The 27108-nt window shown below is 39.9% G+C and overlaps 1 protein-coding gene across 1 annotated transcript; it reads left to right on the top strand.

Moving 5' to 3' along the window:
- The first annotated feature begins 96 nt into the window (after positions 1 to 96).
- psme4a (proteasome activator subunit 4a) lies at positions 97 to 27049 on the top strand. Its single transcript, XM_068327057.1, has 47 exons — positions 97 to 716; positions 1629 to 1769; positions 2024 to 2140; positions 4410 to 4454; positions 5692 to 5841; positions 10143 to 10206; positions 10475 to 10549; positions 10916 to 11038; positions 11147 to 11239; positions 12346 to 12611; positions 12743 to 12929; positions 13150 to 13239; positions 13328 to 13392; positions 14106 to 14256; positions 14725 to 14823; positions 14926 to 14995; positions 15094 to 15161; positions 15265 to 15480; positions 16175 to 16332; positions 16499 to 16594; positions 16838 to 16893; positions 17001 to 17057; positions 17153 to 17208; positions 17537 to 17635; positions 17908 to 17970; positions 18056 to 18151; positions 18336 to 18467; positions 18538 to 18744; positions 19131 to 19267; positions 19747 to 19800; positions 19891 to 20020; positions 20125 to 20206; positions 20294 to 20447; positions 20585 to 20654; positions 20749 to 20874; positions 20972 to 21124; positions 21250 to 21354; positions 21458 to 21549; positions 21628 to 21759; positions 21866 to 22074; positions 22209 to 22294; positions 22435 to 22563; positions 23974 to 24129; positions 25163 to 25325; positions 25436 to 25569; positions 25717 to 25857; positions 25948 to 27049. The coding sequence occupies exons 1-46, from the start codon at positions 520 to 522 to the stop codon at positions 25849 to 25851; spliced, it is 5484 nt and encodes a 1827-aa protein (XP_068183158.1). The 5' UTR covers positions 97 to 519; the 3' UTR covers positions 25852 to 25857; positions 25948 to 27049.
- The last annotated feature ends 59 nt before the right edge of the window (positions 27050 to 27108 follow it).

Below are 27108 nucleotides of genomic sequence, written 5' to 3'. Positions count from 1 at the left end.
CTACCCTCATCGAGCGGATATGACGTTAGTGTTTTGTAGGTTGTCGCTCGGTGTCGTCTGCCTACCGCTTTGCCGTAGTTGGATGAATCAGTCGACGTTGTCAGATCTCGGTTTAAGACAGTACTCGTGCAGTAGAGAGCTAACTTTAGCTAGACGTTTAGCTGCATGTTAGGTTTTTTAGGATTACGTTAGCTAAAAGATTTCGAGTGCCAACGCGTTTTTTAGACAAGCTGGTGTTTTTTGTTAGCCTTGTAGTTTTATACGGTGACATTAATGGCGGTTTTCTGATAGATTACCTACCTATTTTGTGGTCAACTTGTGAATTTCATAACTTAATGTTTGTTAGTCATATCAGTGTCAGGATTTAAACTAAGAGAGGTTAGCTAAGAGTTAGCCTGTGAGAAGCTAGCCGTCATATTAGCCAGGTGCCGGTAGCATAGCAACGTGCACCGGGGAACCCTACTAAGTTAAATAGAAAGAAATTGCTAGCATTTTGAAGCTAGCTAGTAAATCTGTAACATGAAAAGCGCACAGTCTGACAATTTGGGATTTGTTCCTCAAAAAGACATCGTATACAACAAACTCTTGCCGTACACGGACAGACTTGACGATGAATCAAATGATATATTGAAAAAAATCAAAGGAAACTTGAGTAGAGCTGTTCAGCTCCGAGAGATGTGGCCTGGTGTGTTGTTTTGGACCAGGAAACTTTCCACGTAAGTAACACTTAAGTTCATGTTTGGTAGCCCGACGCAAAATTATCAGTTGTTTCTCATTTGCTTTGTTCATATTAAATATTTTTAATGGGAATAACCCCGAATAAAGTTAGCTTGTGCTTATTATAACTTTCATAACGTATTATGAAACATTTCCCTGTGAGTTATTAAATGTCATCTAGTGTAGTGTATGTCTAGAAAGTACAGTCTACCCGGTGTTTCCGATTTGGTTTCATAACCCCCGCTGTCATGTCAAAGACTTATTGTGGGAAGTGCAGCAAATACTGGAGGTCACTGCCAATACCTTTTTGCTTGTGTCTTGTTTGAAGCACCGAGCCGCTTGTTTCCTCCCTACAACTTAAAACACAATAATTTTGGCGGATTTGATGTTTCTACATGGATTATAAACCACTTTTTTTACTCTCTTGAAAGTTTATGACTAAATACCTAAATTAAGCCATGCTCACTGAAGCCAATAAATTTTATCATTATTTTTGCCTGATTTTTGTTTCTCTCAGTTGTTTTATAATTAATAGCATTGTAGAACTTTGAAGAATAAATATTTTCAGTATATGGATTACTGTGTCATTTTTGTTGTGCTTGGTGACCGGGTTTACTTGAATCCTTTTAAGTCCCCAATGCTGATGCTTTGCTCAGACCAAGAGTGAGTCACTGGAGAGAGATGGAAAGTTTACTGTTGGCTGACCCAGATTCTGTTCAATGGTATTTAGGCTTTAGAGCAGTGTTACAAACAGTTTGTATTGGTCAATATGATTTCTTTTTAATAGGTTTTTGCATTTTAAGCAAAACAGAACTTAATCCACATCGTTTGTATGATCACACTGTTTACAGTGGTGCTGACAACTCAGGCATTTTAAAAATGAATCTCTACATCTATACTTTTTTATTTAGGTACATGAGACTGTATGGACGGAAGTTTAGCAAAGAAGACCATGTGCTGTTCATAAAGTTGCTATATGAGCTATTGGTCATCCCCAGACTGGAGATCAGCAAGATGCAGGGCCTTGCTCGGCTTCTTATCAACCTCCTGAAGTAAGATTGGGCTACAACTGTTAGCTCATACACATGACATGTGGTTATATCACTCTATAAATGTTATCATAATTAATACTATTATTAGTCATTTATAAGATACTTTTGTTTATGTGGCACACTTAATAAAGATAAACATTGGTTTATATTAAATTTATTTATGTTAATTTCATACACTTTCCATTGGTTGAGTTTGAATAATAATTCAGGATCAATGTGTTCTCATCTACCTTTATCTGTTCTTCATCCATTAGGAAAAGGGAACTTCTGTCGAGAGATGACCTTGAGTTGAATTGGAGACCTCTGTATGAGCTGTATGACAGCATTGTTTTCTCCAAGACTGAACACCTGGGCCTTAACTGGTTCCCTGAGTATGCCTCCATTTTTCAGTCTTTCTGTTTGTTTGGTTCATTTTTTAAAAGCCTGCTTGTGTAGAGTTTGAAAAATATGGTGATATTTCCAAAAAGAAGACCACACTCATTAACTAGCAAACTGTTTAGGTTGTGTGCTATGCCAGATCATACTTAGCGGCCACATTTTGAAATAAAATTATGTAATTCATATTTATTACAAATTGTCACTAGCCATCAATAACTGGTGCAAACTCTGGAATGTGTCTTCATCTAATATTCTACATATCACACAACCCTTAAAAAAATATGTGTTTGCCTTTATTCAAATGATTAGGCCTTTTTCCAAGTAACCAAAATCTTAATTTGTATGTAATCCACCACAAATTACAGAAAACATTTAATACTATAAATTATTATGTGATTAAACCTGTTGTTGTTTTTTTGCAATATGTCCTTCATAATTGTGCCTTTGATAACATGGTTTGTCAACTGCGATATTTACATTAAGAAAAATCTTGGAGAGACGTTTTTATACTCTGTAGTATATCAACAACACCAACATCTTTATAAGTTCCTTATAAAGTTAGCAGCAAGTTGTGTGTGTTGCTCTCTTATGGTGCAATGGGAACATTAAATGCTAATTACCCAAATGACTTGCTAGTGCATCTGGTGATGTCATAGCAGACGAAGGTGAGCTGCTTTGGCAGACTCCTTGCTCAGTCTTTTCAAACCATACTCACACACAGAGCAAAATCAAGATGAATAAGGGAAGTTGACGCATACTGTGAGTGATTGGCTCTATGTCATGTGTTGAATGTGTATGCCTTTTTCTCCTCTCAACATTAAGTTCTCCACAGCATCGTTCATCCTCTAAACTCGTAATGCTAAAATTGTTTCAGAGGTTGAAAATTCTTCTGTATTTCACTTGGATTAATTTTTTTTCATAGCCATAGTGAGGCACTTGTTTGCTCTTATTATGAACAGTGCATGTAAAAACAAAAAAAAAACCAGACAGCCTGTATTCCACTTGTGACGACAGAAAAGACAGAAGACAGAATGAATGTTGACATTTCACTCATATTTGAGACCTTGCACTGCAGCTAATTTATGTAAACACACACACACTTGCACATATAATTAACTGCAGTATTCGTAACATTCTTCTCAGGATTTTTTCTTAGATTTTTTGTTTTTCCAGGCAGGCCATTTGTAGCGAGTTATGTGGCAGAAATACATACATTATTTACATTAATGATCCATGTATGTATTATCTATGTATTATTAGAATTTGTGCCTTTCCATACTCCTCCTCTCAGCTTATTTAAAACTTGGCCATACTGGCACCACCAATCAGCATTTTTAGGAATTGCGAAGTAGTGCAAGATCACGTCACGTTTCTTCCCTTCTTGAAATTTGTTGGGGTGAACGTGAGTGTTCACTTGAACTCCAGTGTAAAGGTCGTAAGTGCAGTCTGGAGTTCTTTCTCCATGGGCGCGTAAGCGTTTTGTAACATGACGCTTCCTTTTCCCAGTTCCTGGTGATTTTAAGTACATGAGGTTGAGCCTGGTCAGTGGCTTTTGTGTTTAATGTTTACAGTGCACAACATGAAACTATAAAAAGGCATTTATATACCTGAAATTTACCTCATGTCACCCATATTTCTACTGTTGTTAGACTGTTGAATATATTATTAAAGTCTGACCGCTACAAAATGACGTGGGGATAAATAACCAGTTGCTGAATGGGATTGACAGGGCATATCCCACCAGGCATGGCTTGGCTTGCATGTGAACAGATTGGTGGGATTGTGGACAAGGAGCTCAAAAGCTGTGGTTATATTAGTCCCGACCTTCCAACGCTGTTATGTGACCACAGTCCTGACTTTGCAGCCTATATGTGATATAATCATCATGCCAGGTGTTTGTGATGTGTGAGGTGTTTATTATTAGCTACAGAGCCAAAATCACCTGTAAACCCCGTTAAAGTGGTGATTGGATTGGGAGGCGACATGCTATGAATGAAAATTTAGTTGAATTATTTACACAGAGATATGCACTCAACTACTATGTTTACTTTCACTTAAGCGTTACAACCTGTTAGTGTCCCGTTCACATGATGTCTTCTCTATGTACCATCCCATAAGGTTTTTTTTTTTTACTCTGCGCCAGTCAGGCATGTGTGCATGCAATCGGATTCAGTTCACATTGTGTGGATATTGTTTAAATAACACCGTTTCAGTGTTTTTTTGTTATGTTTTGATATTTATCTTTGTTTGTATTTAATACAGGTCTGCTGAAAGCGTGCTGAAAACACTTGTGAAGAGCTGCAGACCGTAAGTACATCTTGAATCGTTTGTGTCTAAGATTTTTTTCATTTAGGCTCTGAGGGCTTTTAATAAAATACTGTGATATATTTTAATTAGATTTACATTTTGCTCATTGTATCAATATTGATTTTAATGATTTTATAGGAGATACAGTATTTTCCACACTATACGGCACACCTAAAAGCCAACAATTGTATCATAAACTCACAGTGCACATTATAATCTGACGCACCTTATATATGAAATAAATTATAAAATAAACAATTCATTAAAAGTGCACCTTGTAATCCAGTGCGCTTTATAGTGCAGAAAATACTGTATATAAATTGGGACGGGCTCCTCACGTTTCTTGTTAAGTGTCATTAAATTGTACTCATTCTGCAGCTTTACTGTCAACAGTGCGTCCCTGATTGTGTTCAGCCTATCTGTGAAGTGATTTGAGGAAGCACTGAGACTCGTCTCTCACTTTGTACTTAGGCAGATAATCCTATTATCTCATCTAATTCTGTCTAGGGTGAGAGTTTCTTGTATCTTTTGAGAGGAGAGAGTGATATGTGGTTAGTTGCTGCAATAGTGAATCTGTAGTGAGGCCTATGGAAGTGGCTGTGGTTAAAAGAAACAGTTTATCATGGTCTCCAGTGGAGACCATGATAAGATTTGGATTCACCAAGAATAGGCGACCTGGTATAACCTACAGAGGTTACACAACAGCGTAATGAACCATGAGCAACCCCTCAGGGGACCATGAGCCCAAGCTAACCACAAGAGTTAGCCAAACAGCTAAAATGTGCCAGGGGCATGACTTGCAATCTTCTGTTTGTATAATATTACACTTTGGTACTGACATTTCAGTAGCATGTATGTGTTGGCTTTACTGCCAACACAAGTACAGTTCAAGATTAAATCAATTTACAGCTATTCATGTGATTGCCTTCAAGCTATTTAATGAGACCTTTTTTACATGAAATGATCATAGTTTTAGTTTGAAAGTATTGTTAGTATTTGAGTATTTAGTATTAACATTGAGGTTTGGTTTTAATATTTCTGAAGAGTGTTCAGATGTGATTTGTAGGATTTGTGTTTATCTTTCTCGCACTCTATAAGCTGCTCTGTCAGTTGAGATGGTTCAAGTTTCCATTAATATCTATTTTAAGCTGAAGAATGACAGTAATGATATTGTTAGTGTCAGTCGCCAGTGGCTCAATATTAAGAAATAATTGCTATTGTTTTTCTGTTCATACAGATACTTTTCAGAGTCTGCTACTCAGGAGATGCTGGATGAGTGGCGACCACTCCTCTGTCCATTTGATGTCACCATGCAAAGAGCAATAAGCTACTTAGAGCTCTTTCTACCTACAACTCTGCCTCCAGAACTGCACCACAAGGGATTCAAGTAAGAATCTTCGGCTGGGTATAGTTTAGATCCGAGGTATTGGCAGCTGAGAAAGTTTACCTTTAGATCCAGAGAAGAATATCTTGGACCCTGAAGAGAGAAAAGATGAATGAATGATATGTGACGCTATCTTTGTCGTATAGCGTACGAAGTTAGACCCGACACAAAGGGTCCTGACTGTCAGCTGTTCAATACTGGCAAATAGATGAAGGGATTTGTGAAAATGTGCAGGGATATACAGTTAGGCCAATAAATATTTGGACAGTGACGTTTTTCTCATTTTGGTTCTGTACAGTACCACAATTTTAAATGAAACAATTCAGATGCAGTTTAAGTGCAGACTTTCAGTTTTAATTCAGTGTGTTGAACAAAAACATTGCATAAAATGAAGATCTACTTTTTCTTTTTTTTTACGCAATCACTTAATTTGAAGGGATTGTGTTAAAGTAATAGGACAAAGTAAAAAACTGAAAATAAAATGTTCATTTCTAATACTTGCTCCAGGCCTTAACTGCAGCCTTTTCCATTGCTCTTTGCTTTTGGACCTATCTGAATTTTAGGCTTTAGCCGGTGAAATTAATGCTCAGTTGAGATCAGGTGACTGACTTGACCCTTCAAGAATATTTCTCTTCTTTGCGTCTGTTGCTTTGGCTTTGTGTTTTGGGTTATTATCCATCTTTATTATGAAATGCAGGCATAACCTGCCCAAGCCGTCATACTGCTTCTGCCATGTTTTAGAGATGATTTGCATACTTCAGATCATGAGCTGTACAATGCCTTCTCCATATTTTTTTCTTGCTATTATTCCGGTGTTGATTTTGGTTTCAGTTGTTCAAAGAGTGTTCTTCCAGAACTGTGCTGGCTTTGTATCAGATGTTCCTTTTAATTCAGCCTTTCTATGCTTGAGGCTTATCTAATCTCACAGAGTCTTCTCCATGAAAATGATTCTGTGATCATTCACCATGTCTGCCATGGACATCCAGGTTTTTACATTGATGAGTTCACCAGGGCTGTGTTTCTTTTTCAGGTTGTACCAAATTGTAGATTTTGACATTCCTAATATTGTAAGAAAATTTTACTGGTGACTTTTTCTGTTTTGCAGTTAAAGAATTGCTTGTCTATAAGAGGGATGGTAATAACACACAGGTAGACTACATCTTGTGTAGACACTGATCTCCTTCAGGTTACACCTGAAGGAGATCAGTGACTGCAAAGTAGTGGTAGGCGAGAGTGTAGCCAAACAGCATAGGATGGTGGTGTGTAGGATGACTCTGGTGGTGAGGAAGATGAAGAGGGCAAAGGCAGAGCAGAAGACGAAATGGTGGAAGCTAAAAAAGGGATAGTGTTGCATGACTTTTAGGAAGGAGTTAAGACAGGCTCTGGGTGGTCAGGAGGTGCTTCCAGATGACTGGACAACTACAGATAATGTGATCAGGGAGACAGGTAGGAGAGTACTTGGTGTGTCATCTGGAAGGAAAGTAGATAAGGAGACTTGGTGGTGGAATGAGGAGGTACAGGAGTGTATACAGAGATAGAGGTTAACTAAGAAGAAGTGGGACACTGAGAGGACTGAGGAGATTAGACAGGAGTACAGGGAGATGCAGCGTAAGGTGAAGGTAGAGATAGCAAAGGCCCAACAAGGGGCTTATGATGACTTGTACGCTAGGTTGGACAGTAAGGAGGGAGGGACTGATCTATACCGGTTGGCAAGACAGAGAGACAGAGATGGGAAGGATGTGCAGCAGGTTAGGGTGATTAAGGATAGGGACGGACGTCTATTGGCAGGTGCCAGTAGTGTGATGGGTAGATGGAAAGAGTACTTTGAAGAGTTGATGAACGTGGAGAATGAGAGAGAACAAAGACTAGAAGAGGGGACTGTTGTGGACCAGGCAGTAGCAAAGATCAGTCAGGATGAAGTGAGGAGGGCATTGAAGAGGATGGAGAGTGGAAAGGCAGTCGGTCCTGATGATATACCCGTGGAGGTATGGAAGTGTCTAGGAGAGGTGGCAGTAGAGTCTCTGACTGGGTTGTTCAACAGGATCTTAGATAGTGAGAAGATGCCTGAGGAATGGAGGAGAAGTGTGCTGGTGCCCATTTTTAAGAACAAGGGAGATGTCCAGATTTGTGGCAACTACAAAGGAATAAAGCTGATGAGCCATACAATGAAGTTATGGGAAAGAGTAGTGGAAGCTAGACTAAGGGCAGAAGTGAACATTTGTGAGCAGCAGTATGGTTTCATGCCAAAAAAGAGTACTACAAATGCAGTATTTGCTTTGAGGATGTTGATAGAGAAGTACAGAGAAGGCCAAATGGAAATGCATTGTGTTTTTGTAGATCTGGAGAAAGCTTATGACAGGGTGCCCAGATAGGAACTGTGGTATTGTATGAGGAAGTCTGGAGTGGCAGAGAAGTATGTTAGAACGGTGCAGGACATGTATGAAGACTGTAAGACAGTGGTGAGGTGTGCTGTAGGTGTGACAGAGGAGTTCAAGGTGGAGGTGGGACTGCATCACGGATCAGCTCTGAGCCCCTTCTTCTTTGCTATGGTGATGGACAGGCTGACAGACAAGGTTAGACAGGAATCTCCATGGACTATGATGTTTGCAGATGACATTGTGATCTGCAGTGAGAGCAGGGAAGAGGTGGAGGAGAAGCTAGAGAGGTGGAGGTTTGTCCTGGAAAGGAGAGGAATGAAGGTTAGCCACAGTAAGACAGAGTACATGTGTGTGAATGAGAGAGACCCAAGTGGAAGAGTGAGTTTACAGGGAGAAGAGATCAGGTAGGTGGAGGATTTTAAGTACTTAGGGTCAACAGTCCAGAGCAATGGAGAGTCTGGAAAAGAGGTGAAGAAGCGTGTACAGGCAGGATGGAACGGGTGGAGAAAAGCGTCAGGTGTGATGTGTGATAGAAGAGTTTCAGCTAAAATGAAAGGAAAGGTGTACAAAACTGTGGTGAGACCAGCGATGTTGTTTGGTCTAGAGACAGTGTCACTGAAGAAAAGACAGGAGACAGAGCTGGAGGTAGCAGAGATGAAGATGCTGAGGTTCTCTTTGGGAGTGACCAGGAAGGATAGGATCAGGAATGAGTACATCAGAGGGACAGCACATGTTAGAAGTTTTGGGGATAAAGTCAGAGAGGCCAGACTGAGATGGTTTGGACATGTCCAGAGGAGAGATAGTGAATATATTGGTAGAAGGATGCTGAGTTTTGAACTGCCAGGCAGGAGGCCTAGAGGACGACCAAAGAGGAGGTTTATGGATGTCGTGAAAGAGGACATGAAGGTAGTTGTGTGAGAGAAGAGGATGCAAAGGACAGGTTTAGATGGAGGCAATTGATTCGCTGTGGCGACCCCTGAAGGGAAAAGCCGAAAGGAGAAGAAGAAGAAGAAGAAGAATGGCTTTTTCAGTTGACTACTGTTTGTCTTCAAAGCAAAGTATTCCAAATTTCGTTAACCTCTTTTAAAATAGGGTGGCACAGTTCATGGAGCTGAAACTCATAAACCTTTCATCCAGTTCAAATGTGGATACACTCAAATTAAAGCTGAGAGTCTGCACTTAATGTCCATGTCCATTATATAACTAGATTTTCATTAAAAAAGTAAAAAATCAATACTTGTGTTATTGTCCAAATAGACACAAGTGTGTGTGTGTGTGTGTGTGTGTGTGTGCGTGTGTGCGTGTGTGTGTGTGTGTGTGTGTGTGTGTGTGTGTGTGTGTGTGTGTGTGTGTGGACTTTACTGTATGACGTAGTTATGCATAAAAAATATTGAGGTCATACTTTCCTGTCATTTTTGCTTGTATTTCCTCAAAAGAAGTATTTACTTTGGGGATGTACTGTACTGTACTTTTGAAGAAGTGCTCTATTTTACATTTAACTCACCATTAACTCCTCATTTGTTGTAGCATATATAGTTATTAATATATGTTGTGCTATTTGACAGCCAATGGTCACATTTTACATTTTTGACCTGCTGTGTAAAGACTACAAACACAGAAGCAGCTTAAAATATCAACTGATTATAAACAACCAGTTCCACTTATTAAATATTTTTTGTCTTCAAAATCTCCACACTTTAAAACATCTGGACTACATTAGGAAATTGTTCAGACTAATGGAGCTATAATATATAGCATATTCTTACTTGTTTTACGGAGATATACATGTTTAATGAATCAGAAAAGATGAGAAGGAAATTGTAGCCCCTTTGTACCCCACTGTTACTGAAATGTGCCTGTCAAGTGACACATGTGTAATTAGTAGGATTAAGATTTGGTTTTGTAACCATTTCTTTTGTCTGACAGGTTGTGGTTCGATGAGTTTGTCAGCTTATGGGTGTCTGTACAAAATCTTCCAAGCTGGGAGGTGGTGAGTAGTTTCATTTGCTGCCATCAGCCAAGCAGTTGATTTCAAAATGTTACGTTTTAAACTCACCACAGAGAAGAATAGGAACAGATTTATATCTGATATTTCAATATACATCAACAGATGTGGATTTAATAGCCAGAACCCCATTAAGAATGAGCCGCGTTGACCAAACACAGAATCATTCATATACTCATTTGTTTATAAACTGATTGTGGAATAGTTAGTGATTCCTTCTTCCCAGATAACATGTTACTTTATGTCTTTGCAGCATTTGGTCAGCCTCTTTGCTCGCCTGGCTAATGACAACATTGGCTACATAGATTGGGACCCTTACATCCCGAAGGTTTGTTGTGTGTTTACTTCTTTCATCTACCCATTGCACCATTTGTACATGTTTGTTTAAGTTTTGTGGGACAAGTTGTCATGTTTACTAGTACTGCGACCTAACGATTTTGGGCTCTTGGTGTGTATTTCATGGCCACCACTTCTCATCAGAGAAACAAACTATCAGGTTTCGTTCATGCTGTTGGTCACTGGCGGAATGAAACTTGTGCAATATTTGTTTTTCAGATGAGTATATGTTTTGCTCCATACTTTTAAACACCAGTTTATGTATATCTACTAATAAACAAAAACAAAAATTAAGAAAATATATTTTAATCCATTTTCATATGAGAATATTAGACCGTAATTGTTTTTCACATTTCAGATTTTCACAAGAATTTTGAGGAGTTTGAATCTCCCAGTGGGGACCAGTCAAAAGATGGTAACACGGTACATCACCAATTCCTACGACATTAGCCATGTGGTGCTTTGGATCTCATCGCTCCTGGTAAATTACATTTTTCTTTTGTTTCATTTTACAAAATTTTCAAAGTAACAATTGCAGACACAATTAATTTGAAGTTTTTACTCTCAGTGACCCTTACTGCTTTTTCAGGGAGGACCCAGCAAACACGCTCAAGCACAGCTCATTGGCCTTTTCAACAGTATTGCTTCCTTCTTCCATCCATCAAACCATGGCCGCTGGTTGGTGAGTCATATCTAACTCTTTTTGTATTTCTTCAAAACTGATGAAACATCAGATGTGCAGATTGGATCATTGGAACATCCATTATACGTAGTTTTGAAAAGTAATTCTGGAGCAGCAGTTTCATAAAATTACCTGTTCCTGAGTACTTTCTCTTTTATAGTGACTGTTAAAACTGTCTTGGGAGTATCTTAAGTTATCTTAAAGCCCCGGAAAACTTGGTTTCTTAACTTTGTTACTAGTATTTCTCTATAATGTTAATTATTCTAAGCAGTAATGAGCATTGGATTATCAATGAAGAAACATCCTGAAGTGTTTTTTACATGTGTCGTCTGACTTTGATTATGAGAAAATTGCCCCATTTTTCTTTTAATTTATTATCGCAATTCCCTCATTTGTTTGTGGTTGTAATTTTCAGTTTGATTTATTTTGTTATTTTTTGAGCAACTATTATCCAATTTAGAGTGTAACAACAAAGTAATGCATTACATTATATTCTAGAAACTTTCTAAGAAGCATCCAGAATGTTATTGTTCTTCGAGAGTCGAGTCAGTGTTGACTTCATGAAATGACGAAAGGACATGTGAGTGAGATGTTTCCAGAGCTATTTAAGTTCACTGGGCAGCGATCCACATGCCGTTCTGTTTTGAGGATCCCCTGCTGCTGGATTTGAAGCACCACAGACAGCAGTGTGTTCTCTTACTCAAACCTTTATTTTTGGAGGGGGGGGGGGTACTATTCATATTCTAGGCTGGTGAGATGTTCATCACTGGTTCACAGATCTTCAACTACTTTGTGGAGGAAAACTATTATAAATCTTGTTTTTTTAAAAACATTAAAATAAAAATAACCTAGTGTTTTTTCCTCAGGAAGTCATGAAATCAACATGATTGGATTTTATTAAAACAGTCTATGCCTACACATTTCTACGATGCTGTGTTCACAGCATATTGGTTTATTTTTTTATGTCTGCTCCTGTCATTTGTGTCTCCAGATGCTCCCTAAATTACCCTCTTCATATCCATTTGTCCAGTCTGCATAGGGGTGCACTGTCCACCTGTGTGTTACCCCTTTGTCATCTTATTCTGCACTTTTGTCTTCATGTCCAGATGAAGCTAATGAAGCTTCTCCAGCGTCTCCCAGCCAGTGTAGTACGGCGGCTGCACCGAGAGCGCTACAGGAAGCCGACATGGCAAACGCCCGTACCCGACAGCCACAAGCTCACAGAAGATGATATCACAGACTTTGTGAAGAGCATGATGGAACCGGTCCTGCTGGGTATGTTCAGCAAAACAGGAAGTCTAGATGCAGCCCAGGCTCTACAAAATCTCGCTCTCATGAGGCCTGAGTTGGTCATTCCCCCTGTGCTGGAGAAGTAAGTTTGTGTCGTAGTTCTGCTTATTTTAGAATGGGACATGTCATTGCTAGTTTTACGCTTTAGATAATATACAAGGCCACTCTTTGAAATTAACACAAAGGGGTGATTGTCCTCCATCTCTTTCATAGAACATACCCTGCTCTGGAGACTCTAACCGAGCCCCATCAGCTGACAGCCACTTTGAGCTGCATGATTGGTGTGGCACGGAGCCTAGTGTCAGGTGGACAGCGCTTTCCTGAGGGTCCCACTCATATGCTGCCCCTGCTAATGAGAGCTCTGCCAGGCGTTGACCCAAATGACTTCAGCAAGTGCATGGTATGCTCCGACAATACTATACTCAGATATGATCAATAGACTTCCCAAACATATCCAAATGTCCAGTACATTACTTAAAACATCAAGATCGCCTGCCTGGTTGATATGTGTTGGAAACAACTTACATTTCTTTTACTTTTGTTTTCTAACATTCTGTGTGATGGATTCTGATTTGATAAACTTCTTGAATACATTATGAACTTCCTTCCTGTCCATGCAGATCACATTCCAGTTCATCGCTACGTTTGTCACTCTTGTGCCTTTGGTGGACTGTTCGTCTGCCCTACATGAAAGAACAGACTTGACTGAGGTGCTTCACTATTAGATTTGCTCCCCATGTTACAATTGAACATATGATGATCACAAAAACTTTTTTTACTATTTCATTCAACTTTCAGGTGGAAAGAGAAATGTGCTCAGCTTCAGCTGAGTTTGAAGATTTTGTACTGCAGTTCATGGACCGGTATGTAGTGCTCTGACAAGTCATTCAGCTGCAGTATTTCACTCAGAAACACAGCCTTGATAGCAATAACATTTCTAATTCTGTAGTTCAGCCTAAACAGTTAAAAGTATGTTTACTGGGATAGGCTCCAGCAACACCCATGACCCGCAAACAAGAAAAAGTGGCTGAAGACGAGATGACTCGTCTTCAAGAAAATGGCCGGATGGCTGTAGGGAATGTTGGGTAGTCTATCCAAATGTGACTGGAATCATTCCTTATTTTGAATTTTGTCTAGAACCTAGAACACATTTGGATGTGATGTTCCTGAAGAGAAACTTAGCACTTCACAGAAAGAAATCACATTGATGGATTTCAAGTTTGAGTTTAGTTATGGTTATGAATGAATTCTATGTACATACAGTTTATCCAGGCTCATATCCAAGAGCATTATGTCTATTCAGGGTTTGAGTGAAATAACATTTGAACCTGTCTGTGTAGGTTCTCAGTTACCCAGGTTATGGTTATCCAAAGCTGTTTAATTCAATCCACTGGAAGTTAAGAAGGTTCTTGAAGAGTTTTTGTCTCTCATCCAAGAGACCTCTTCAGTTCAGAAGAAGTCTCTTGGATGAGAAATGAAACGTCTTCAAGAACTTTCTTAACATCCAGTGAATTGACTTAAACAGCTTTGGATAACATTTGAACATATTGGCTTAAGGATTTTTTTGTCTATGCAGGTGTTTCGCACTGATAGACAGCAGCACCCTGGAACAAACCCGAGAGGAGACAGAAACAGAGAAAATGACTCACTTGGAGAGTCTGTTAGAGCTTGGCCTGTCTTCCACCTTCAGCACCATTCTTACACAGTGTTCCTTGGACATCTTCAAGGTTAAGACACGCACTTTTCTCAAGTGTTTCTTATATATTTTATCAGAATCCATATATCACTCTAAATTATGATCCTTTTGTGAAAAGAATTTGCCATCATTTTCACATCACAATGTGAACTGCATGTCAGGGAGGCTTGTAGATGATGTAGCATATCAAACATGGTAGCAAATTACATCATAGCGAGCAGGTTCACTTTAAAGCATAAAATAAAGGGATTGTGCTTCAGTAAACAGTGGAATTGTTTAGTAGCTAATATGACAGGAGGTGTAATTTTCTCAGATAAAAAAAAGTGATGGTCACTGAATAATACATACAGTATATGAGGGAAACTCGTGATTTAAAACAGAGCTAAGAAAAAATTAAATATCCTCAAACCTCTGATTCTTTAGTCTGATCAAAATTTAAAATCTTCTGATTACCAACGCTTGATCTTTACATGTGAACTCCTATATCATGTCAACACAGGTGGCTCTGGAAAAGGTGTTTAACTTTGCCACCACCAACATCTTTGAAACACGAGTTTCGGGAAGAATGGTGGCTGACATGTGCAGAGCTGCTTCTAAGGTGAATTTTGTCTACTAAATGGTTTCCTGTGGCCCCTTATCTTGGACCTTTTGAGTTCCGACTTTTTTATTATCTTAATCCTTGCCGTACCTTTGTTTGCAGTGTCACCCTGCTGAGTCACTCAAGGTGTTTGTGCCACACTGCTGTAATGCCATAAACCAAATTGCTGTCCGTAAGTGCACACCACGCTGGGGCTAAGTATTTCTATGAAGAGAGGTAATCATGTGAATGACTCGTGTTCATTTGAGCCATATGACTTTTTTTTAACAGATGAAGAAGTGTTGAATGAAGAAGAGCTAGACAAGGAGTTGCTGTGGAATCTCCAACTATTGTCAGAGGTGATATATAGTGCTCGTATGGATCTACCACTGCCCCCAAGTTTTCTCATCACTAATACATTACAATACTATAATGCTGCTGTACGACATGTTCTTATATCAGGTGACTCGTGTGGATGGTGATAAGATCCTACCATACCGCTCAGACTTGGTCCAGATTCTGCAGCTAACCCTCCACCTAAAGTGTAAGCAGGGCTACACTCTGGCTAGCAACCTGCTGCATCACATCCTCCGCTCTTTGGTCCTCACCTATCCCACAGAATACTGCAGTGTGCCAGGAGGCTTCCACCAACCAATCAGTGACTACTTTCCCATCAAGGTACCAGTATCTGACATTGATTGTTTGTACATTTCAGAAAATCACTAATGTTTCTAAATCCATAACCATCAATGTCTTTGCTTAATTTATTGAGTCTACCGAATAAATCTTCTGATTCTCCTCATCAAGTCTGCCATATAGATACCTAACATTTTCCATAATCCAGGTGAAACCATCCAACTCTCTGATACTCTATGATCTTGATTAATTGTCTACTCCCATCTTTAGACTGTTAGTATATAAAGGAGGTCTGTACTTCAATCACATTACGTCTCTTCTTTGGTAAAGGCATGGATGATAGATCACATGTCTGCATTACTGTCCTTGTACCAAAGAGATCTGTCTCACTTGTGGTTACCACAGTTGGCAGCTGTAGTGAAGGTTTGGGAAAGGATGTTCTGTGGTGTGTTGGGTGATTAATGCAATGCTTGTATATTGATTTGATGTGTAACACAGTCAAAGTGAGCAACACTATGCAGTGACTGAGCCAAAGCTGTGTTACAGTAAACAGAACCATGGGTACCCTATGTCCCTCTCGAAATGCTGGGGATCTTTTTTTTTTCTTTTTCATTGAAATACAAAACATATCTCAGTCTGTGTGTACTTCAGTGGACAGTTTGTAGAAAGTAGAGTGACATCCTGTGAGTGGCGTATTAAGAGAGTAAGTTCTTCTCATTTTATTAATCCCATGTAGGACTGGGGTCGGCCTGGGGACCTGTGGAACTTGGATATCAGTTGGCATGTGCCCAGTGTTGAGGAGCTCTCCTTTGCTTTTTACTTACTGGACTTGATCCTCCAACCAGAACTTCAGCGCCTTCAAAGATTTGCACTTGGAGAACAGGACATGAGCAGGTGAGGAGGACCAAGTCAGGTTCTGCATCCTCATTCCTGACAATAATTACATTCTGACGTCCACTGAACTCATTCGGTTTATGTTGCATCAGTCTTTTATTTTCTTTTTTGGGCTTTTTAATGTGTTCACTTTTTTAGTAAAGGTGTTGATTTGATATTTTTTCAGAGATGATGTCCTGCAGTGCCTGACCATTGTCCAGCACTGCCTCCTGGGAGCTGGGGCTCTGATGCCACCTCTGAAAGGAGAGCCCATTCCCAACATGTGAGCATTTGCTTTCTCAGCCTAATGTCTGCCTTGACCAAACTCACGTTGTTTGATGAACAGATTTTACTTGAAATCTTCTATAGAAAGATAGGTATTGCTTTGAGAAGGGGGTGTGATGACTTTGAAGTTAATTATAACATATACTTAATTAATAGAAACACCGAACCAGACTGAGATGAATTCACATTTTTAGTTCTATATACTAAATTTAAATTAATTGACTTCCAACCTGTTTCCCAGGGTTGATAGCATGGTGAATTTAGATGAGACCACCCTCTACACAGGAATGGAGTATGGTACGTATGTTACTTTTTAATGTGGATGGTGAAAGTTTACACACAATACATGTAAAATATGAGAGAGGGTGAAACATAACCTGACACTGAAGTGTATCCACCTGCAGATGGATCCAAAGAGAATTACAGAGATGCTATCTGTCGTGTGATGAGACAGCTGCTGCGTAAGTGTTGTGCACGTCTTTGCTTTACGGTCTTTAGCGAAGCTGTAGTTGCATTCATCTGAACAGATGTGTGCAATCTTTCCTTCTTTTTGCAGATTATATCTTGGAGCACTCTGAAGATGACACAAAGTCTCTTTTCTCCATCATCAAGGTGGGCAGGCAGTATCATAAAAGTTTGTCTGCTTAAAAGTGTCACAAATTGCTTGTGTTGAATTCTATGCTAAACTGGTGGCAAAACTCTAAATTTCTCGGTGGTGCAGTGGATAACGCTGTCGCCTCACAGCAAGACTGTTGTGGGTTTGTGTCCTGTTTTGTGCAGAGTTTGTACGTTCTCCTCATGTCTGCATGGGTTCTTTCTCGGTTCGCTGGCTTTCTTTCGCCTGATAGACTTAATAATGTTATTTGAATAACATTTGCAGTGCTTAACTGCACTTTTCAAGTATCTGTCTGAATTCACTGATAAGCGTGGAATCTTTCAGATTATCAGTGACCTGCTGCACTTCAAAGGGTGTCACAAATTGGAGTTTGATTCCCGCTGGAAAAGCTTCAACCTTGTGAAGAAATCAATGGAAAACAGAGTGAGTCATTTTATTGTACTTTGTCTGCTTTAGTTGTTTTGTTACACTGTATAATAGCCAGGTCTAGGTTTAAAGAAGCCCTAGCTTGATGCTTCCAAAAATTTCTGTTGTCCATATACACATAAAAAAAATACATAGCTGTTATTTTCAATGTAAATGCATTACTGAAGTTCTTACAAATGAATCCTTAAAAACAACTAAACCAAGAAAAAAAATTGTGGCTTCACTTTCTTACTCAGCCTTCAATCACTGACACCCTATTGCTTTTTCAGCTTCACGGCAAAAAGCAACACATCAGAGCTGTGCTCATTGACAGAGTTATGCTCCAGCATGAGGTATGTCATTTTTAGATGAATGAACTTTCTTAACATGCCACCATTATTTTGCTATTTCTTATTTTGAATCTTGTATTTCTGTCAGCTGCGAAAGCTGACGATGGAAGGATGTCAGTACAGCACTATTCACCAGGAACTGATGAAAGATCTGTTGAGGCTTTCCACAAGCACCTACAGTCAAGTGAGTCCCACAAGATGCTCCTTCATGATTTATGAGCATTTCATTTATCGTCTCCCTCCTTTGTTTTACATGTGATCACTGATAAGCAATTGTAATTCAGAAATTTAATGACATTTAACTTGTCTGTGTAATACACTTGAACTAAATAATAATCTATAAATTATATTACTTTATTGTCTTTCAGGTTCGGAGTAGAGCTCAAAATGTTTTGTTCAATGCAATGGGAACCTACAATTTTTGTAGCAGAGATCTGATCCCTCATTTTCTGGAGTTTCTCAACCCTAACAACAACAGTGTCACACAGCAGCAGTTCAAAGTATGGTATATTTTACTTTTCAGATGATTCAGAGTAGCATTTTTCTCAAGCGTTTTCTTTATTTCCTCAGGGTGCCTTGTATTGTCTTATGGGAAATCACAGAGTGTCCCTGTCCACTTTGCATAGCTGGGAGTTCATTGCTCTAACATGGCCTGCCGTTGTTCGCTCTGGCCTCAGCTCAGCCATGTCTCTGGAGAAGCCCTCCATTATGCGGCTCTTTGATGACCTAGCAGACAAAATCCATCGCAAGTACAGGACCATCAACATCGACTTCTTTGTAAGGAAAACACTGAGACCACTTGTAAATATAAATGAAGAGCATGTGAAAATGTTTATACAATTTTATACAAGGTATGAATATTACTCAGATAAAGTGAATGGATGGGTGGTATGATTTGGTACATCACTGGAGAAATTATTTGTGGATTAAGAAACTTGAACTGTCCTCATTGGCCTGGAAATGAGTAGATAATGACTGGAATCTAGTTTTTAGGTCATTGGATATTTTACCAAATGACTGCTCTCCAGACTCAACCTGAACTTGTTATTCATTGAAAAGCGTACATTTTATCAGAGTCCCCCCTTTGCCCACTCTCATACTACAATACATACAATATAGCAAAGATAGAATATGATAGAATATTATTGTTTAAACCCCTTTAGGTTCCCGATGAGTGTTGTGCTGTTGCCAAAAAACTCATGATTGCTGGAAACCCTTTCCCTACGGATCCCATTCCTTCAGAAGAAGAAGTAACAGAGGGTCTCAGGAATCAGGAACTCAAGAACACAGAGTCTCTGGAGTAAGTTCTTACAGTAAACAAGACATTAAAATTGAGACCACGTTAAAAATCTGTTAAGAGCTATGCTTAGTGTGCTAACAAATTTGCTGAGACAGTTCTAAATACTACCACTCATGTTTATGTATATGTGTGGTCTTATGTGTTTGGCTAGATGTGGATTTATTTGTTCTAGGTTCTCGGTTGTGCATCTGCGCTGTGTATTTATCTTGTCTTTGTAGTATAGTTGTTTCCTTCTTGTGTATCGATGGTTGTCTGTATTTATTGTTTCCTCACGACCATGTGTCTTGTGGAATGTGTGAATATTTGAGAGCAGATGGTACGGAAATTCCTTTGGGATTTATGAAATATCTATTGTTGTATCAATTGTTCTGTTTGTCCATCTCTCTGTCATTCTATCTTTGTCAATTGTACTTTCTATCATTATATTTATCTTTTATCTATCACTCTATCATTTATCTATTGTTGATTCTATATTTTAGGATATACAATCAGCTCATCAGTGATCTGCTGGATTGCATCAACAACAGGAACATGTAGGTTATGTAACGATTCATTTTTGCTTCATTGGATCTTCTTTATATTTATCAGTCTCTGTCTGTAACTCTTGCTTTTTTATGATCCAGGCCTTGGAAGTTTGAACAAATCGCAATCGGCTTCCTGTCATTACTGCTGAGAGACGATCATCAGCTTCCACCAGCTGCCATCACCTTCTTTGTCAAAAGCCTCAACCATGACTCTCTTTATGTCCGCAAGGTATGCTATGCACACATTATGAGATGTGTGGTAGGGCTCTCAAACAGCATGAATACGGTCTGGACTCCTCGTTGGATATTGAAATATCTTATTTTCCCCATTAGGTGGCAATATCAGCTGTGGCAGGCATAATGAAACAGCTGAAGAGACCCCATAAGAAAGTCCCCATCAGTGTCTCAGAGCTTCGTAAGCAGCATCACAATTTTTTTGTTGTTGTTGACGGAGATATTAGTGTGTTTTCTCAATAGTTCTAAAGCTCATTTTCTTGGCTAGGTGGAATCAAGGAGCCAAGTGACATAATAGCAGGGGACCGTCAAGACAACGAGTGGCTCCAGTATAACAGCAGCAGGCTGCCACGCACACAGAAGGACTGGGATGACAGTGTGTTTGTGGAAAAGACTCATTGGGGATATTACTGCTGGCCAAGGTTGTCTTTGTATAAGACTTGTTCTGTCTTCATTGTGTTCATTTGACTATTTGTCTTGTGAGACTTATGTTTCTATTTTATACGTCATCAAAACTTTTGCCTGTTTTCATAAACCACACCTCATTTTTGTTCCAAAGAAAACTGTTGATGTATGCACCCCAGGAGGAGCAGCCCAAACAGAACCTGACCCGAGAGGAAATGACAGAGGTTAGTGCACAATTACGCACACTCTTGAAACGGAACACGCATGTGAAATCATGTGAATATCACTTACAAGTTGTTTTCCTCTTCTTCCTAACAGCGTGAGCAGATCATCTTCGACCATTTCTCAGACCCAGTGTTCATCAACCAGTTCATCGAGTTTCTGTCTCTCGAGGACCGTAAGGGCAAAGACAAGTTCAGCCCTCGTAGGTTCTGTTTGTTCAAGGTGAGATTCCCAGAGTTTAGCGCGGTGGTGCAGAAAAAGAGTTGAGTCAGCGAGTTAGAGATGAAAAGGAATCCATCCCTTTCTTCTGCTCTTCCAGGGGCTCTTTCGCAACTTCAGCGATGTCTTTCTTCCTCTGCTGCGACCGCACATGGAGCGCCTGGTGGCCGATTCCCACGAGAGCAAGCAGCGTTGTGTTGCAGAGATAATCTCTGGACTGATCAGAGGCTGCAAACACTGGAGCTTCACAAAAGTTTGCATCTTGCTTAGTACAGGGGGCTTCAGTTTCTGCATGTGGACTGTACCTCTTTGAAAAATCAGATACGATCATGTACTGTAACTTCACTACATTGGCAAACCACAACTTGTTTTTTACAGGTTGAGAGTCTTTGGGAGCTGTTGTGCCCACTGATCCATACCGCTCTATCCAACATCACAGTTGAGACCTATGCTGACTGGGGCACGTGCATTGCCACAGCTTGTGTATGTCCTTACCCGTTTCTATGCATTAACTCTTCATGCTCCTCTCTGTTTAAATACGTGTCACTAATCTGGCCTTCTATTCGGATGCTTCAATCGTGTGCAGGAGAGCAGGGACCCACGCAAGCTTCACTGGCTGTTTGAGATGCTGATGGAGTCTCCAGTCAATGGAGAGGGAGGCTCCTTTGTCGATGCTTGGTGAGTAAGAAGGTTGCTTCCTGGAGCCGATGGTAATGTGACCGTCAGACTGAGAAGGGTGTGCTTTTTCATTCACAGTCGTCTCTACGTGCTGCAAGGAGGTCTAGCTCAGCAGGAGTGGCGTGTTCCAGAGCTCCTCCACCGGCTACTTCAATATCTGGAACCCAAACTCACACAGGTGTACAAGAACGTACGGGAACGAATTGGCAGGTGAGTTTGCAGACAGGCACCCCTCGTAAAATGTGAACAGAAAGTTTTTTGTTTGCGTTTTTTCTGTGAATTCTGCCTCATCTTCTCCTGATTGATGTCCTTCCAGCGTGCTCACGTACATCTTCATGATCGACGTCAACCTGCCTTACACTCAGCCGACCACTTCCCCACGCATCGCAGATTTCACAGAGCGAATCCTGCTCCAACTGAAGCCTCTCACCGAGGGCGACGAGGAGATCCAGAACCATGTGACTGAAGAGAATGAGGTGGAAGAGCAGGATGAGAGGACACAAGCCATCAAGCTACTCAAAACAGGTGGGTTAGTGGTCGGTCAACTCAACTTGGTCAATGCAGGTTATTGTTCGAGATAACTTTGAACAGAATTTTCTTCAAATGCCCACCATTAAATTAGCGAATCATTCTTCAAACTTTTCTTTAAATTTCTGCAGTGCTGAAGTGGCTGATTGCGAGTGCTGGTCGCTCCTTCTCCACTGCGGTCACGGAACAGTTGCGGCTGCTTCCCCTTCTCTTTAAGGTAAAACACGGATTTATTTATTGCCTTCAATAGCAGACTTGGAACACTTATGGTTGTGATTTTGTTTCCTCATGTACACATCACAGAAAAGCTCAAAATGACTACTGTCTGCATGGTAACCTTTCCGTATTGTGCTCTAGATTGCTCCCGTAGAGAATGACGATAGCTATGATGAGCTGAAGAGGGATGCAAAGACCTGCCTCTCTCTGATGTCTCAGGGTCTCCTCTACTCGGAGCAGATCCCCATGGTCCTTAGTGCCCTGCAGGAGGTGAGTGATGTGGTATTGGTGGCTTTTAATCAACCTTTAACCTGCACTTCATATGACAGGGCTGTTTATGGACCATCCCATGTAATACAGAATAAGATCAGAAGAAAGATTCAAAGGGAATGACCAATGGAAGACATTCTTATGATGCAGCAGTAGCTGTAGCCAGAGGGTGTGTGTGTGCGTGTGTGTGTGCGTGTGCGCGCATGTGGGGTGTTTTTTTTTAATATTTACCATCCATACACTTATGTACTTGAAAGACAACCTCTCCTGATAGGTGGACAGACCCATCAGTATGCCCATCTATAAATCTCATACTCATTTGTTCACTGCACAAACTGCATTCTAGCCTCAAATACTTTTACACTCATATCAACTATAGGATAGTTCTATTTTTGCTATTTCTATTGACCCTTTGAATTTTTTTTTGTTTATGGAAAATGTGATCCTTCTTTTTTCAGATGAAGGTTGGTACAGAATGTATAGAATGTACGCTGTATACATTCTAGCTTCACATCCCTTTACATATTTGTTGCCACAACAAGTAATTCTGCCTTTTGATGTTCTAGATTTTTCTGGATTTTTTTTTTCATGGATTAATTGTTTTAAAATGATCTGAAGGTTGTTCATCTTCTCCATATCCTACATCCAAAATGATATCTACTACTTTTTATGGTGGCTAGTTTATTCATGTATGACTCTGAATTTATATCCTGTGTGGGTGTGCGAGGTTCTCTAGACAACAAAGCCTTTATATATGCTTATGTGTCACATCTGACGTCAAGAATCTGAACAGTGTGAAATAGTATGGAGGCCAGAGGTGATGTTCCATCTCCTACTTCTGTCTTTCAAACTCAACGCAGGCTGACTGACGTCAGTGGTGGATAGAAAACTATTTACACAACATCCCAAGCATCCATATGTTGTAACCCCGCCCAGAAAGAGGGGCAAATATTGGCATATTCACCCAGGTGTCACGAATACATTACAGCTGGTTGAAGCTGGAGCTGATGAATACCTGTGATCCCTGCAGTCATCTGATGAAGGAACAAACAATGACTGTAGAACACATCAAGTACAAAGGCTGTGATCATGGGTGTCTTTCATTGTGAAGAGTGGACGAATGAGAGAAGACTGTATTCACTGATGTGTTGAGTTTTTGATTCATTTAATTAAACTTTAATTTCACAGAAAATAACAACAACATAATTCATGATAAAGAGATCAAAACTTTGGATTTATTTGTCCTCAGAATTTTAGATTTATCTCTCGACAACTATTTAAGAAATTTTCAAAGAAACGTGTCTGTAAACCTGATGGGTGTACTCATGCGGGGCGTGGTTTCTTTCCTTGTGTAACAGCGTCTCTGGGCATCTCGTGTATGGGTGACGGATTTCTTATTGATCGTTGCAGATTGCTGGCAGCAGCTCCTGGCACGCTCGCTACACGGTGCTAACCTACCTCCAGATTATGGTTTTCTACAACCTCTTCACCTTTATGAGTGACCAGAAAGCGGTGAATGATGTGCAGGCACTGGTGATCCAACTGCTGGAGGATGAGCAGCTGGAGGTAAAATCAAACACTGCTGAACACAAAATGAAACACATCAATAGACGGAGGAACACGGTGGTGTGATGATGGAATATCCCCCGATCTATCGGGTTGTTCTGTCGTTCATGCTAGCAGGCGCTCTCACTGTCTTTCAGCTTCACTAAAGTGATTCAGCACTCTCCTCCTGGCTCTCCATTCTCTTTCTTATACTACTCCTCTGGCTGTGTTGCTATGGAAACCACAGGCTGCAGTAATCTGTTGCCATAGAGATAACATCCAGATTGAAAGAGAATGAGAGGAATGAAGTACAGACAACAGAGGAGTGGGAGATGGGTGGATAGATGGATGGAATGTAGCTTATTTTTATGTTTTTTAATTTTCAGCTAACTTCAGAATGATTTCAGGCTGCAGCTCTACGACACGTAACACACATGTCACGTTTCTTAAGACTCCACATTATAAGTCGAATAAGCATGTGAAAAATATGACTGCTGCCAAGACTTTTTTTTTTTTAATCTCTGCTGTATCCTCTGTCTTTTATTATATTTCTCTGTATCTGAGATAAAATAAATTGATTTTTTTTTAAAAACCAACAAAACAAAACAGGTAGGTGATAGCTCTGTGATGGTGATGCTGTTGAATTCAAAGAAGATATTTCTTTTGCATACTGTCTTCATAGCACCTGTTTAGAAGGTATCTAGTTATGCTGTGAATGGGGGAACTTCCTCACACCCACACACTTCCATTTTCAGTCCCCAGCTGGCTGCTATTTCCATCCAGCTAGCCAGTTCACACACTGTCGTATTGTTGTAATCTGTTGCATTATTGCACTACTGTAATTTGTCCATGATGACACGATTATAAGATGTCTTTTTAGGGTAACATTTGGAGGAGAAGGACATATCTAAGACATATACCACATATCTGAGAAGCACAGTGACATTTCCTCATTTTCTTTAGGATATCGTGTTAACCTTTTTTTTTCTTTTTTTTTTTTTTAATATCACACATCTGAACTTCGATCTTCCATCTGTCCTGTCTGCCTTTGCAGGTGAGAGAAATGGCCGCTACCACACTGAGTGGCTTCCTCCAGTGTAACTTCCTGTCCATGGATGCCCCCATGCAAACACATTTTGAGGAGCTCTGCAAGACTTGCTTGCCCAAGAAAAGGAATAGGCAGCTGGGCTCTGTGGTGGACACCATACCCTCCGCTGGTAAGGAATTTATTCCTTTATTTATAAGTCAGCTACACAAGAATATGCGATGGCACAAATTATGCATTGTTCTGTCATTTTGATGGAATCTCTCTGGCTGGGGTTCGTAGACCTTGTGCGACGCCATGCTGGCGTTCTTGGGCTGAGTGCATGCATCCTCTCCAGCCCGTATGATGTGCCCACATGGATGCCTCAGCTGTTGATGGACCTCAGTGCTCACCTGAATGACACACAGCCCATTGAGGTACGTGCAGTCATTACTTTGTCTTCTAATATCGTTGCCATGTTTATTTTTGATTTTGTTTATGATTTATGATTTTTTTTTCTGTTTTACTGTCTTGTTGCCAACTTGATGTCTGCAGCATTGTTCGTAACTTGTGTTTGTTTCCAGATGACTGTGAAGAAAACTCTGTCCAACTTCAGAAGGACCCACCACGACAACTGGCAGCAGCACAAGCAGCAGTTCACAGACGACCAGCTGCTGGTTCTAACTGACCTTCTGGTCTCCCCCTGTTACTATGCCTAAAACCAGGTACATCTTTATTTACTTAATAGTGTTTTTCTTGTGAAAAATGTCCTTGTGTTTAACATTTATGGAATTTTTGTGTTTCATGTCCATCAGTTTGGGACAAACCCAGATTTACTGATACCAGCCTGCATTGGGGAGGATGTACCGGTTCTTGACTGAAAAACAGCCCAGGATGAAGAGAGGCACACAGAAGAATTGAAAAGTTGTGTATTCATGTATTTAGCTCATTTACATTTTTACTATACTTAATATTTAAGGATCAATCATAGCAGGGATAAATGGCCTGCAGTCTGTACCATTACTGTACAGTTTGTTTTTCCTCTTCTTTGGGTGGTTTGTGCACATGTGCATGGGTGTGTGTTTATGGGGATGCTGGAAGTCATCTGACAGTGTCCCCCACATTTCTCAGGATTTCTATCCCAAGTGTCAACTCTGAGCCAACACAATATTCATTGGAGGACACACTCTTTACTATCCTGCACCAGTGTTTGCTATGAGCCACAGGCGCTTGATTATTGACTGACAGGTCCTTTAGATTATACACACACATGCAACACACAATGTTTGTGTGGCAGGTTGTTCTATATACATTGTACATGTATATGACATGAGACAGCAGATATGCACAAACATATTTATTTATTTATTTATTTGATTCATTTTTTTTTTAAATGTTTTGCGCCACAACCCGCCATAAGCGGCAGACATTGACTGAATGAGGTGTTTTATGTTAATTTTTCCATATGATCACAATTATAAGTTAGATGGCTGAGCTTGTAGCAATGGAAGCTTTTTTTTCATACACCTTTGCAGATAGAGGGAGAGAGCAAACTCCCCTGCTGCTGTGTTCTGTGACACTTTTGCTGTGAGGACCCGAGCACATTTTAATCACATGTATGTCCGGTGCAAGGAAACAACCAAACCGCCTGTCTGTATTTGTAAACTCTTCGCATTTACCTTTTTCTGTTTTGTTTTGGGGTTGTTGTTTTTTTAACGTAGTGAGATGAAACGACTGTGGTTTATGTATGCTGTCCCCTGATGACTTGAAGTCCTGAATTAAAGCATTTAGTACCTCAAATATGTTTAGTGTAGTGCCAAAACTGCAGTGATTTTTGTTTGTTTGTTTTAGATCTACTGTTTGCTTATTTAATAAGATGTCAATAAATTGTTTCTTTTAAAAAAAACAAACATTTAATGTATTTATTGACTCCCAATATTAAAATGTGTATTTCACAGACAACACTGTGTCATGTA

This window comes from Antennarius striatus, chromosome 11 (assembly GCF_040054535.1).
Source record: "Antennarius striatus isolate MH-2024 chromosome 11, ASM4005453v1, whole genome shotgun sequence".
Lineage (NCBI taxonomy): Eukaryota > Metazoa > Chordata > Actinopteri > Lophiiformes > Antennariidae > Antennarius > Antennarius striatus.
Note: the sequence above shows the minus strand (reverse complement) of the source record. Positions and strands in the feature narration are given on the sequence as shown.